This window comes from Helicoverpa armigera, chromosome 26 (assembly GCF_030705265.1).
Source record: "Helicoverpa armigera isolate CAAS_96S chromosome 26, ASM3070526v1, whole genome shotgun sequence".
Classification (NCBI taxonomy): domain Eukaryota; kingdom Metazoa; phylum Arthropoda; class Insecta; order Lepidoptera; family Noctuidae; genus Helicoverpa; species Helicoverpa armigera.
This window is the reverse complement of record NC_087145.1, coordinates 6,452,352-6,465,926: the sequence shown is the minus strand read 5'-3', so window position 1 is coordinate 6,465,926 and position 13,575 is coordinate 6,452,352. Positions and strand designations below refer to the sequence as shown.

The 13,575-nt window shown below is 36.2% G+C and overlaps 2 protein-coding genes across 2 annotated transcripts in view; both read left to right on the top strand.

The window, feature by feature from the left end:
* The first annotated feature begins 5,178 nt into the window (after nucleotides 1–5,178).
* The window catches only part of LOC110372666 (uncharacterized), a 96,420-nt gene continuing 88,023 nt past the window's right edge, over nucleotides 5,179–13,575 (top strand). The window contains exon 1 of the mRNA XM_064041884.1: nucleotides 5,179–5,478. Coding sequence (XP_063897954.1) covers nucleotides 5,376–5,478 — 103 coding nt within the window. The 5' untranslated portion in view covers nucleotides 5,179–5,375. The remainder of the gene's footprint in view (nucleotides 5,479–13,575) is intronic.
* LOC110372667 (UDP-3-O-(3-hydroxymyristoyl)glucosamine N-acyltransferase) lies at nucleotides 9,100–11,838 on the top strand. Its single transcript, XM_021329560.3, has 2 exons — nucleotides 9,100–9,318; nucleotides 10,380–11,838. Exons 1-2 carry the CDS (start codon nucleotides 9,252–9,254, stop codon nucleotides 11,387–11,389), a joined length of 1,077 nt encoding a protein of 358 aa, XP_021185235.3. The 5' UTR covers nucleotides 9,100–9,251; the 3' UTR covers nucleotides 11,390–11,838.

Below are 13,575 nucleotides of genomic sequence, written 5' to 3'. Positions count from 1 at the left end.
CACCGATCAATGAGTGAATTTTGACTGAATAATTGCTCGCCACGCAAAACCAGTCTTGGCCCATCATTCGTTATTTAAAATGGCCATTATTCAATGGCGCACGTGAATTTCTTTCGTTTTATGGTTTATATATTGCCAGTTTTGTTTTATTTAATGATTTTTTGATTAGTTCAATGGCGTGTGTTGTGTGAAAAGAATAATTGATCGATCATTAATTGTTTGATACTGCGTTTGTTAGTTTGAGTTAAATCCACATACCTTTTTGTGGCTTTGCTCGAGGGAGTTTGTCGTAGCCATATCGTAGATATGCTCACCTGCTCTGCCCATGAAATGGTTCAATTTCATGACACCTCGAATTGATAATTTCGTGAATATATTGAGCATTTTGTGAAGTTAGCAAATCTATGATATGATGACATATGCAATAGAATACTTGTTGCAGAAGGTAGAGTGTAGCACACTGCACTTTTCTGCATCTAAACAAATAGCTATTAAGTCAGATTTCATGAAAGTTCATCATTATAAGAACTTTAGGATGTTCTAAACAAATCAAAGTAAATAAACAATACGCTGTTCGCTATCGAGTATATTTTTTAGATTATTCCGCTGATCAGTTTGCCCATTACTTACCGAAAAATAATCATAAAAGTATATATTACGTCATTATCTGAACACCGTGTGAACGAATCAGCAGTGCAGCTCAATAATTCCAACCGATTACCGTGATTGGTAGTCAAGATCAGAACGAGTTGCACCAATTGCCATGACTGATCTGATTTCATGCTCCGAAGGCTGACGCTACGCTTGTTTGGTGACAAATAACTACATTATTATCTACAGAAGAAACATAACAAATCCAAAAAAAATATGTAACAATGCATGTCCTGTATTTTCTCAATCTTTTCAGCAAAGTAACTTCAGGGTTGATTAGATATGGTAGCGTGTAGCGCCATCTAGTTTTAGTTTTCGAAACTAAATTTCAAGAAGCAGCGCCATCTATCCACTTAACTTTAGCTTACAAGTTAACAATTATGGTCACTAGATGGCGGTGTACAAAAAGTAAGGTTGTGTATAGTAGCGCCATCTAGTCTTTAGTTGTGGTACCAATGAGAGCGAAGCCAGTCACAGCGGCATGTTTTCATAATTTAGCTAAGCTTGTACACTAGATGTCACTATAATCCAAAAATTGAATATTCGTGACCGCGCTCATTAAGGTGATCTTCACACTGCCCCGCATCACGCTGCATCTTGCGTGTCGACGCACCTACGCGCGTTCCTGCGGGAGTGCAGATCTGCATCATCGTGCGGGTTTTTCACGCACTCACGCGCGTAGGTGCGTTTTGTAAATTCACGCACGGCGGCTTCCATTTTCAAATATACACGTCATGCCCATTCAAAATCACGCGCGGCACTGCGGGATTCAGTGTGCCATACCTTGCATCTCGCCCCGCACCTACGCGCGGGGGTGCGTGTTTCTCCGCATGTATGTGCGTGATCCGCATGAACGCGCGTGGATGCATTTTCAGTGTGTTGGACTATGCGTGTTTTCCATACAAACGGAGATATTTCCATACAACGGAAAAAAACGCATCCACGCACCACGCTGCATCATGCGGGGCAGTGTGATAATCGCCATAACTAGATCATATCGTGTTAAAATGATGTCCCGATAAGTTCGTGACTGGTCTTCTTAGATTACGCAAATGTCTGTCAGTGCAGAGCATTCATGAGATTCATCATAATTCGTAAACTTTGATCACTGATGTAATTATAGTCACAAAAGTTGAAAAGGCATTTTGTTTCTTAGATTTCGTTTTAATATTTTATTCATTTACAGCTTTTTAGGGTTCCGTAGCCAAAATGGCAAAAACGGAACCCTTATAGTTTCGTCATGTCCGTCTGTCCGTCTGTCCGTCTGTCCGTCTGTCACAGCCGATTTACTCGGAAACTATAAGTACTACAGTGATGAAATTTGATGGGAATATGTGTTGTATGAACCGCTACAAAAATATGACACTAAATAGTAAAAAAAAGAATTGGGGGTGGGGCCCCCCATACATGTAACTGAGGGATGAAATTTTTTTTTTCGATGTACATACCCGTGTGGGGTATCAATGGAAAGGTCTTTTAAAATGATATAAAGTTTTCTAAAAAACATTTTTCTTAAAGTGAACGGTTTTTGAGATATCAGCTCTCAAAGTCGTAAAAAGTATGTCCCCCCCCCTCTATTTTTATAACTACGGGGTATAAAATTCTAAAAAAAATAGAGGTGATGCATGCTAATTAACTCTTTCAACGATTTTTGGTTTGATCAAAGTATCTCTTATAGTTTTTGAGATAGGTTGATTTAACTGTAATTTACGGAACCCTTCGTGCACGAGTCCGACTCGCACTTGGCCGGTTTTTTATTTACCGTATACTGGATAGTAAAATTGTTTGTGTTTACAATGTCCTTACATGAATTTATTTATGTTGATAATACATACTTGTTTCCGTGTTTCTTTGAGTCCAAGTGAAACTTTTAAGTTCTACAACTTGCTCAGTTATCATTTAATGGGGCTTTGGGCTTATTAATTCAGCAAAACAAGATATATTCAGGTAATCGAGATATCGATCAAATTATATCCTAGAGATAATATCTTCCAACTGCGTCATCAATCTTATAGATATTTCCGTCCACTTACCGTCGCCGGCGCAGTTACATCTAAAACGGACGGGAACTGAACCCGGAAATTTATGGCCGGACGGAAAATTGTGAACATGTTTTCTGATCGAGATTTCTGTGTAGGTATGGCAGTAGCATAATATTTTTAAACATATATATGTACCTACATTGCAAATTAAATAAGAGATTCTAAAATATTTGTGTTACTTTGGTTGATTTTGCGATTATTTTTGACAGAAATTCTTAAGTAGTACCTATAATGGTTTCTGGCTTTCCACGCGGTTTAATCCGCGTACTCCTGTACATATACTCCCTTATGTACTTACCATATGTACTTCCTATACTTACTACCCTTATTTACTCTGGCTAAAGATAGAAAATCAAGATAAGGATCTCAAAACCTAGATAGTTCTAGCCGCTGTGATGAAGACTACACCTAGTTCTAACCGAAGATAAAAGGATACGATTTGGTGCAGCCACACTTGGCCGGTTACAAAATCAAATCAAAAGTCATTTATTCAAAGTAGGCTGAAAATCAGCACTTTTCGAACGTCAAAACAAAAGACTGCCCCTAAAACGCCCGCCCTTCACCACTTCCTATGTGTTTTTGCTGGGAAGAAGATGTGGTGGAACAAACTCCCCAGCAACACGTACACGTAGCTTTAGTCGGCTAGAACTACCTATGCGTAGTGTAGTCGCACTTCAGGCTTTAACAATAACAGATATAATATGTTGTATCTTATATATCGTCGCCTTCACTAAAGTACCTTGTAAAGTTCGTTAGCTCAAACTTTTTGCTTATTTATAAATATTATACGTCTCTAGGTAAACTACTTCGAACTGGGAAATATTAAGTCACACTTCCATCATTTAATTCTAACTATAATCAAAGCAAAACCATTCCTATACTTGCCACCTATTGCACAATCTAAACAGGGTGATTTGACAACTGTAAATGGTTCGGTTATGGACTTATCATTTGTTCAGCGTCAGCTTGTTGAACACGGGAGGTCCCTTATGAGAAAGGAATTTTGGTGACAACTTTACTTTATTCTGGTAACAACCAAAAAACACAATTCGACCATCCTTCTCCTCCGACTGCCTCCGAGCCTTTTTCCCAATCATGTTGGGGTCGGCTTCCAGTTTAACCGGATTCAGCTGAGTACCAGTGCTTTACAAGTAGCGACTGCCTATCTGACCTCCTCAACCCAGTTACCAGGGCAACCCGATAGCCCTTGGTTAGACTGGTGTCAGACTTACTGGCTTCGGCAACACAATTGGACCAAAGGGGTCCCGGTAACTGGATTGAAGAGCATTGCTCCATCTAAGACTCTGCTGCAAGTGGTTTGATTCGATTGACGCTGACTTCAACCTAGTTGGGAAAAGGCTAATTGATGAGAGGACCTATTTGGCACACATATATTTATTTAACAGTTTAGGTACACACACAGAATACAGAGAAGAAGAAAAATAGAACAGATAGTACAAAAGCACAGCTTTTATTTTTATACCTCTTTCTTTCTTTTCATGATATACATAGGCGTCGTCCTAATTGGGAGCGATCGTACGATGGCGCAATGCGTTTTTCATCTCACGATCTCACTTGCGAGGTTCAAATAGGACACTCTGATGAAATCTGTATGTTTGAACTCATCGCACGACGAGAACGCATCGCGCCATCGTACGATCGCTCCCAATTAGGACGACGCCTTACACTCCTAGCCCTTAGTCACCATCATACATACATCACGTTTGTTCAGCGTCAGCAGGGAGTAGAACCCGGAACCTATGGTGCGGAAAGCTGGCACTGTGTCCATTTGGGTGCTGCGAGCGCCACGTCCGCGAAGCACGACCGCGTTTGAAAGTGAAGTGGGTTCGGCCCCAGGGGTGCACAATATTTGGTGTGCATTTGTAGATATTTTATTATTAAAAAAAACTTTTGAATGAAATAATGTAGTGTGCAACAGTTGGTATGTTCCAATAATATAGATACAATTATGGATGCAGTCGGCCAAAGGAAAAGTCCACTGTACTTTTTTCATTTTCTTTTCGGTTTTTTATTACATGGTTATAGGTTTTTTCTGTCTTTAGCAAAGAACTTACTCTGGGTATCTTAACGTTGATTTAAATCGGAACAAGTTTGTGTCTGAAAATTCATTCGAAAGAAGCCTGAAAGTAAAAAGTTTATTAGATGGTGATTGAAGATACATTGTATCGTACCAAGGGGTATCGGGTTGCCTGGGTAACTGGGTCGAGGAGGACAGATAGGCAGTCGCTTCTTGTAAAGCACTGGTACTCTGAATCCGGTTAGACTGGAAGCCGACTTCAACATAGTTGGGAAAAATGCTCAGAGGATGATTGTAGATACATTATCTAATGGCTATGTTTTCATTTATCTAAGAAGTTTCAGCTTACAATTCCAAATAATCTCCACAACTACGAAAGCTCCTCAAAATGTTGTCCACCACTGGCCACCTCAAAGCAGCAACTTTAACACAGAAGAGACCGTCGGTAGCGGTGCGTGTGCGCAGCGTCGTCAGTCTAGCGCCGCCAGCGCCCCACAGCGGACCTCTCATAAACTGCACTTTCACAACGGTACAACCGCCAATGAAATGGCGTTCTAAATACGAAATAGTGCCAAAAATAGTGAAGTGATTTTTTTTCGAACAACATTTTTTTTTAATACACATGAATTTATAGTGCTGTGAATATGCTGCAGCCCAGGTTATATTGTGAAAGCTTCAGGATGCCTTTCAGGAGTTCGATCTTGTTCGTCGCGTTATTGTTAAGCTCCACTCTAGTAACATGTCAAGGTAAGCTTTTTTTTTACTATGCACGATAATGTCAAAGCGAATCGGTCACGATTTCGTGTTTTTGTGATACTCTCATGTAATTGAATGTTGCGTAAAATTGAATATAAAGCCTTTCCTTCACAGTTCTTATGAAAGAAATCGTAATCAGTGTGCTGATATTAAAACATTTTTTTTGGGACAAAAAAGTGATTGTACTCAATTTTATTTTTAAGAAAGTTATTAATAAATCTAACAGCTACTTTTGAAGCTTTTATAAGCGTACAGATATAGCTGTATTCGTAAAATATACGCGTCAAATCGTATTCATGCGCTGACATACAAAAGACATAAACGCGTCCGAGACATCAAAAGCTACTTTTTAAATTGACCTTATGGCAGATTTCCTCTCATTTCAACCAGTTTTAAAACACGTATTATATTTAATATAAGCTCTATCGATTAAAGGTCAGTATTTTTACCTATTGTATTTGATTATATAAAGCTACGTCCGTGAATGACTATCACATTGAGAGACAATGTGGTCGTAGGTTTTTTTGGCAAGCAATAATTTTGTATCTGGCTAGGGTAATAAAAAATATATCCTGATTTACTGGGCTTAATTTGAACTATGCCACAGGATTTCTTTGTAACATAAGGGCAATTACTTCTTTCTATTTCCTTTGAAAATGGTTGAGAGTTAATATTTGCACGCACAATGGAGTTTTAAGCATTGCATTTAAGCTTTAAGATAAACGATCTCTGAGACCTAAGTTATGAGGCATCAGAAATTCCTTTCCAATGACAGCATTCTCATACTTAACTTAAAGATCTTGAATATAACTTGAGCTTACTTACCAAGTAACTTAAACACATTAAAACTATGTTAATTCAATACACTTAACGAACAAACGAAACCATGTCAAGATGATTGCCCAAAGATACCTTAAGTTGAAATTAAGTTATTAACTAACTTGAACTTACATAAGTATTACGGATAAGTTTGGTAATAGAGTCCTATTAATGCCAAGGTTTTGGCTTTGAGGTATTAATATGCAATTTGCAATGTGAAGGGGGTTTTTAAATGTAACATTTGCATTTGGCATTTAAAGTTTTTCTATCGTATTTGGCAGATCATGAATTTTAGCACGATATAAACATAGTAATGTGTTAGCTATTTTTTAAAAGGTTTTTCGCTTTACTCTAACCTTTTATTAAGGAAACTATAGAGGTAGATTAAGAAGATGTTATAAATTGACAGCCAATAAAGCAAAATGGAAGTTGGAAATCAAACAAGAAAACCATGAGAGAGAAAGTTTTTCAAAGTTAAAGAGCAAACGTAATTACTTACAAATCAATAAAAAAGAAAAAACATACAATTAATAATTAGCAACAGTACCAAAATAAATTGCGCAATTAAGCTTATACCGTAGCTAAGTTTAGATGTTTACTTAAATGACAGGATAATAGCACCTTGTCATTATTATTTCTTTATAATAATTGTCGCTATTTGAATTGTTCTTATATAACAGAAACTTTGCAAGTGTATTTAAATGATGTAACTTACAGGCAGATGGTAATAGCTGGGTTATGTGCCTACATAACATGGTATATAATATTCTACTACTTTCTATATATTTCTAAAGTGTTAATAAGTCATAAGATGTGCCTGACCAAAACGACAAAAAAACATTTACAGGCAAATACACATATCGAGCAGTTAACTATTAAAATTGGCCAACATTTTTTGAGAAATATGTGATCGAACTCAAAAATAATTATGATAAAATTCTTCAGTTTTATTGTAAGTATTCTGCCTTTCGACATCTCTCGAGAAATTTACCTAAAAGTGATATTCTGTATCAAAATACCTCATCAGCAAAGTTTAAGAGTGGTGATCAATACCTTATCTGCAGAAGATGAAGAAATTAGGGCAGCATTAGCATAAAAGCCTGTAAGGATAAAGTAAACATTAAAACCAACATTTACGAACGCAATACATAATATAATATATAAGTTTATACAATAAATCAATCGTGTAGAAACGTCTTGCATAATGCGGTAGGTGAATGGTCAGGTATATAAATGTCATAGGGGACTAAAGCTGCCATTTTTATAACCTAACATAGTTAGGTAATATTTTTAAATGGTTGAGAATTGTATCGCGGACAATTAGATTGTTAATTCGATTCCCTATAACTGAATAGATTTTTTTAAAGTTATAAAAAAAAAATAAGTACTGTGTTATTTAATAAATATGGTGTTTTGTTATGTCTAGGTAAAGCTCGAATTTTTATTGATGGTAAAAGATTTTCTTTCTATATTAATGATTAGCAGCTTCTTGTTGTGACCCGCGTCCTATGCAAACTACTTACCGTGCTCGGATAAAATATAACCTAAATTGCAAGGATTACTTCAGTTGTCGCAAGTACATGTTTATTATACTGTCAAAACTTGTGTTCTATAAGTATGTTCTAAAAAAATTAATTGATAAGTTATAAAAAAATAAAAATGTTTTTTCACAAATCCATAATTGAACTTTAACTTAAATTAAACTTCCATATTGAGAAAGAATAAGAATCTTTATTTGCAGAGACACGGTATTAGGTACAGGTGTTTTGGTAAAGTTACATAAAGTACATGCATATCTCACCGTTCAATCGGTATGCAAATTTTGAGTAGACACTGGTACATACTAATTTGACATATACATCAAAAATAAATACTAGTAAAAGTGTTATTTAAAACAATTCAATAAAATAACCAACAATCGAGAGAATACAATTACTTATTAGAACAAATCTAAACGACGTTGCAGACGCAACTATTTCAATATAGTTCAAACGACCGCCGCCTGACCTTCTTTATTGAGAAACACCGGTTCTGAGAGATATACGACTCATTTGTACATACCGCATCTTATAGAAACATATCATCTTTAAGCACATGTCTACAATCATTTTTAACCGACTTTGAAAAAGGAGATTCTCAGTTTTTAAGCGAAATTATTAACTTCTATATTTGTAATAATCATTTTTTAGTTTGGAGTTGATTAACTAAAAGAGAAATTAAAAGTGCTTTTGATTGATGCTTTTGAAAAGTGATAAAAAGTCAAATGTTTTTGAAAAGTGGTAGCAGTTTTTTTGTATGTTTATTTCACCAACTGTCTTCAGAGGGCATTGTAATAAAAAATTTGCACTGTGCGCACATTTGCTCGTTATTGCAATTAAAAAACGTTAGTATTTACTTTTGAATTGGAATGTAATCGAAAGAACTAATGAATTGAAAGAACGGAGTTAAACAAGACATAAAAAAATTGCTTTGAGATTTATTGTTACCGCGCATAATAAGAACACACCATGAATCTGAATCTCAATTAATAACATATTAAAACACATTTCATATTTGAATTTCCCGCTAAAAGTCGAAGCATTTACCGTATACTGGTAGCTGACGTCATGAATACGACGCAAGATCCAGATGACCATAAGTTCCGTCAAGTTGGTAGCACGATACGTTTTAACTCTGAAGTTCGTTTTTATCTTTAAAAAGTATGACCAGTTGTTTCACATGTTTATTTTTGCTGGGACAACATTAAAACGAACACATGCAAACATTATGCATGTGTGCACCTGACATTTTGTTGTAAACGATAAAAACCTGTATACATATAGGTGCATTTTCAGAACAATACTTATTCTCGTCAAGGCAACTGCGTTGTAAATAAGAAAGAGTGTTAAAATACCGGTGTTTTCTTCGAAAAATATTGTTTTATATAGCACCTGTGAGATTCCAGGATGTCTTTCAAGAGTTTGATTTTGTTCTTCGCGTTATTTCTAAGCTACAGTCTAGTAACTAGTCAAGGTAAGTGTTTTGTTTTTACATTATACGATAATATAAAAGTGATTCGGTTACGAATTCGTGTATTTGTGATATTTTCCCCTCTTATCGAATGATTGCTAGCTTTGCTTATAACGTTTACATATATGTGAGTTTATCAATAGTGTTAGCACCCATAACACAAGCAATAGCTAAACACGGGGCTAATCGACCGTGGATGAAAGGTATCCCGATTTTATATTCCCGGCTGTCAGTAGTCAGAAGCTAGTGAGTCTGACAACCAGTCTTACCTGGGGGTATTGGGTTGTCCGGATAACTAAGTTCAGAAGGTCAGGGCTGGTCGGAGGGCAGTCGCTTCTTGTAAAACACTGGTACTCAGCTGCATCCAGTTAAACTGGAAGCCGACCCCAACATACCTAATTGGGAAAAGTTGATGAAGATGTGGTTTTAGTAGTCTAAAAGCTGTTTTTCCCTTCTTAAAAATGACGTCGTTAATCCAAAATTCTTAGAATTTAAATCTTTTAAATGAGGAAAGTCCGCAAGAAATCGTATTATTGTTCCAACGATGGCCATTTGACCTTTATATTGGGAATTACCAGTCCAAAGAGATAAAAGAGTTATTTACATACACTGTTCATTTAGTATAATAATTTAACTACATGTTTTTGCACTGCCATTTCTGATCGGTAGACATTCTTTAAGGAACATTACCACAAAATACCTATAGGTACTTTACTATAGGGACTCGTCTGCTTAGCCTTGGGGTCGGCTTCCAGTCTAACTGGATGCAGCTGCGTACCAGTCCTTTACCAGAAGCGACTGCTTTATCTGACCCCCTCAACCTAGTTACCCAGGCAACCCAATACCCCTTGGCGAGACTAGTTGTTCGATTTTATATACCTACATTACATAGACATAGGGACTACTATGCCAAAATTTCAAAATTTATTAAGACCATACAAAGGAAACTTGAAACTTTAAATTAGTTAGTTTTTACAATACAACATACACCAATTACGTTTTAAATTCTTATTATAATAGAAATAATGCCTACTTTTATAACAATATAATCTTCTTTGGTGCAGTTTTTGACGTCGATGTAGTCATCGACCCTGGAGCAACCATCAAGTCTGGTGCAGTCATCGGCTCTCACACACTCATCAACTCTGGTGCAGTTGTTAACGCTGCGGTCATAGACTCTAATGTACTCATCGGTTCTGACGCAGTCATCGGCAGTGGTGCGGTCATCGGCCCTCGCGTATTCATCAACTCTACTGCAGTTATCAACAAAGGCGCAATCATTAACTCTAATGTATTCATAGGTTCTGGTGCAGTCATCGGCTCCGGTGTAGTTATAGACTCTGATGTATTCATTAACTCTAGTGCAGTTATCAACAAAGGGACAGTCATCGCTCCTAATGCAATCATTGACACAGGTGCAATCATTGGCATTGGTGCAATAATCGGCTCTCGTTCAGTTATCCACTCTACTGCAGTCATCAACAGAGGTGCAGTCATTGACTCTGATGTAATCATTGAATCAGGTGCATTCATCGGCTCTTATGCAATTATCGGCTCTGGTGTAATCGTTAATTCTAATGCAGTCATCAATTCTAACGCAGTCATCAGTTCTAATGTACTAATCTCTACTGGTGCAGTTATTGACTCTAGGGCAATCATAGACTCTAATACAAACATTGGCCCCGATGCATATATCGGCTCTGGTGCAGTTGTAAACGCCAGTGTAATCATCGGTTCTGATGCATTCATCGGTTCTGGTGCTCGCATCAATACTTCAGCATTGATCGGTCCTGGTGCAGTCATTGGCTCTGATGCAGTCATCGGCCCCAGGGCAAAAATCGGCTTTAATGTAACTATCTCTCATGGCGCAGTCATCGGCCCCAGGGCAAGAATCGGCTCTGATGTAACCATCTCTCATAACGCAGTCATCCCTGCTGAGGCATCCATCTTACCTGGTGCAGTTATTTCTCCTATTACAATAATTCCCTCGAACGCTGTGAACTCCACCGAACCAGTGACCTTCCTTGGTGCAGCTGGTAATGACACCAGTAGCTCCATCGTCTTCCGTCCATGACTCCATGGTCTTCATTTACTTGTCATACTCGTATATTATTTAATAACATGAAGCTGAAGAGTTGGTCTGCATGCGCTTATCTTAGGAGGCTTGGTTTGAAAAATAAATTCTAGGCAAGTTTTAGGGTACTTTTTGTATGAATATAATACCTGCACCACGCTTTTGGTCGTGAGCAAAACCGCCATTTATTATTTTTTTGCACGCTTTCAGACGAAATTTGCACTAAATTGATTAGTTAGGTACGTTTCTTTAGGTACGCTTCTATAGCTTGTAACTATTAGGACATGTTTTTGTAACAGAAAATGTATTGATAAGTTGTAAACATATCTTATTTACTTAAAAACCGCGATCTAGCTTTAGATGTAAGCAACATTGTACTACTTGATGTTATTATTTCTACTTTTATATTCACTGTATTTGTACAACAATAATTAAACATATCATTAAAGGTAGTGTCTTTTATTTTGTGTTTTTCCTTAACATTATACATTCAAGATCTAAATGCTATATCAAGACTAATATAGATGATACTAAACTGATTTGAAAAAAATATTTCAATACTCTGAAAGAGCTTATATTTTATACGGGTAAGAGAAGTAGTTTCCTCAGAACGCGGGTGAAACCACGGGTGGAAGCTTATTAGGTAAGATTCATAGGGTTTTTGTCACCATGACAAAATAACGATGAATAATTTGATTCAATTTTTAATTCGTTTCCTTCCTATACTTATTAAGCTACCAAGTTCAATTTTCGATGTAATGATTTTCAATTCGCTTCGCACTAACTAAGACAAGTTATTTAACTTTACTTAGGCCTAAGTTACAAACATAACAAGTAACTTGAAAGGTTAAATCAGCTGTTAATCCATGTTAGGGTTAATTGAGGTCAAATAGAAACTGGTCAAAGTTCTAACAACTGGTTACTGTTGAAATCTGTAGTTACGACTAGAAATTAGTGGTTAAATATAGTCGTTATATTGTGTTAATAGTTATTTGTAAGCTAATTAGACTTTCTTAAAGTAATTAAATTGCAGTGTTAGTTGAGAAATAATATGCAATAGTCTATGTGTAAGTTTCAATATTCCAAGAGCCACGAAATAAGTAGTTTTACTGATTAAAATAGGAACTACGGAATTACAGCTATTCAGGTCAGCACTAGTAGATATGGGACATTCAATCACCTGCAATTTAAAACTTTTTCACACTCAAATATAATAACAGATATAATGTGCCAAAGTTTAAGTTTTGAAAACTCATCGAAAGATAGTACTCTTTTTTTTCTTAATGAATGCCTGAAAACGGCAACGCCATATCAAAAAATCGTATACTCGCTGCCAAAAAATCCTGTCTGATTTAACTTGACTATAGAAAGTATATTTTACATCATTACTTCCATTAAAGTTGTATACGTCAATCTTTTCCTTTTATCTTTCCTAACAAAAGATATCAATATCATAAGATAGCGGTACCTTTCTTTTGTCATACATACGTGCTGGGTGCTATGTGCTACTTTTGTCAATAGTAAATAATTATTATAATATACGGTCACGTCAAATTATTTGAAATCATTATTAACAGTTGGTTTAATAGTCATTTAGTAAGCTGTTAAAATTTAATGTACTTACCTATTCACAATATACGAACGTACGGAGTTTGCAATATTTATCAAACTAAACTTAGCAGTTTCTACCATCAATCCTATTTCTTCACTCACGTGTAATTTTATTGATATTTTTATCTATAATCAAATAATAAATTGTGAAACCTACTAACTCTTTGACAACGGAGGTAAACATATGTTTTCTTTCATTAGCTCTTTTACCGACGATATCAAGCTCAATACGATATGGTACCTTACGGTTACCCATCCATTTTTAAACCGCAGAAAGCAGCCTAACTCAACAGATACATCTATTACTCATAAGAATACGAACAGTTTAACAGAGTTAAACGTTAAGTTAAACGCCTAAGATTACATACCACGGTTCGTTGACTACTTAGTAATACCAATTGCTACACATTAAACAGTTAAGTAAGACTTAAGTATATTTAAACTACATTTTAATTGATTGATGGACAACCAGATCGATCGTGGACGTTTTACAATAGGCAGAATAGTCGTGTACCTTAGTCACGATAAATTTTTAAAAAGTGAAATTTCTGTTGCGTCATTAATTTTGTTTTGTA

Coding starts and splice junctions, on each gene's coding strand:
- LOC110372667 (XM_021329560.3), top strand. CDS start 9,252: ATGTCTTTCAAGAGTTTGATTTTGTTCTTCGCGTTATTTCTAAGCTAC. Junction 9,319..10,379: donor CAGTCTAGTAACTAGTCAAG/GTAAGTGTTTTG, acceptor TCTTTGGTGCAG/TTTTTGACGTCGATGTAGTC.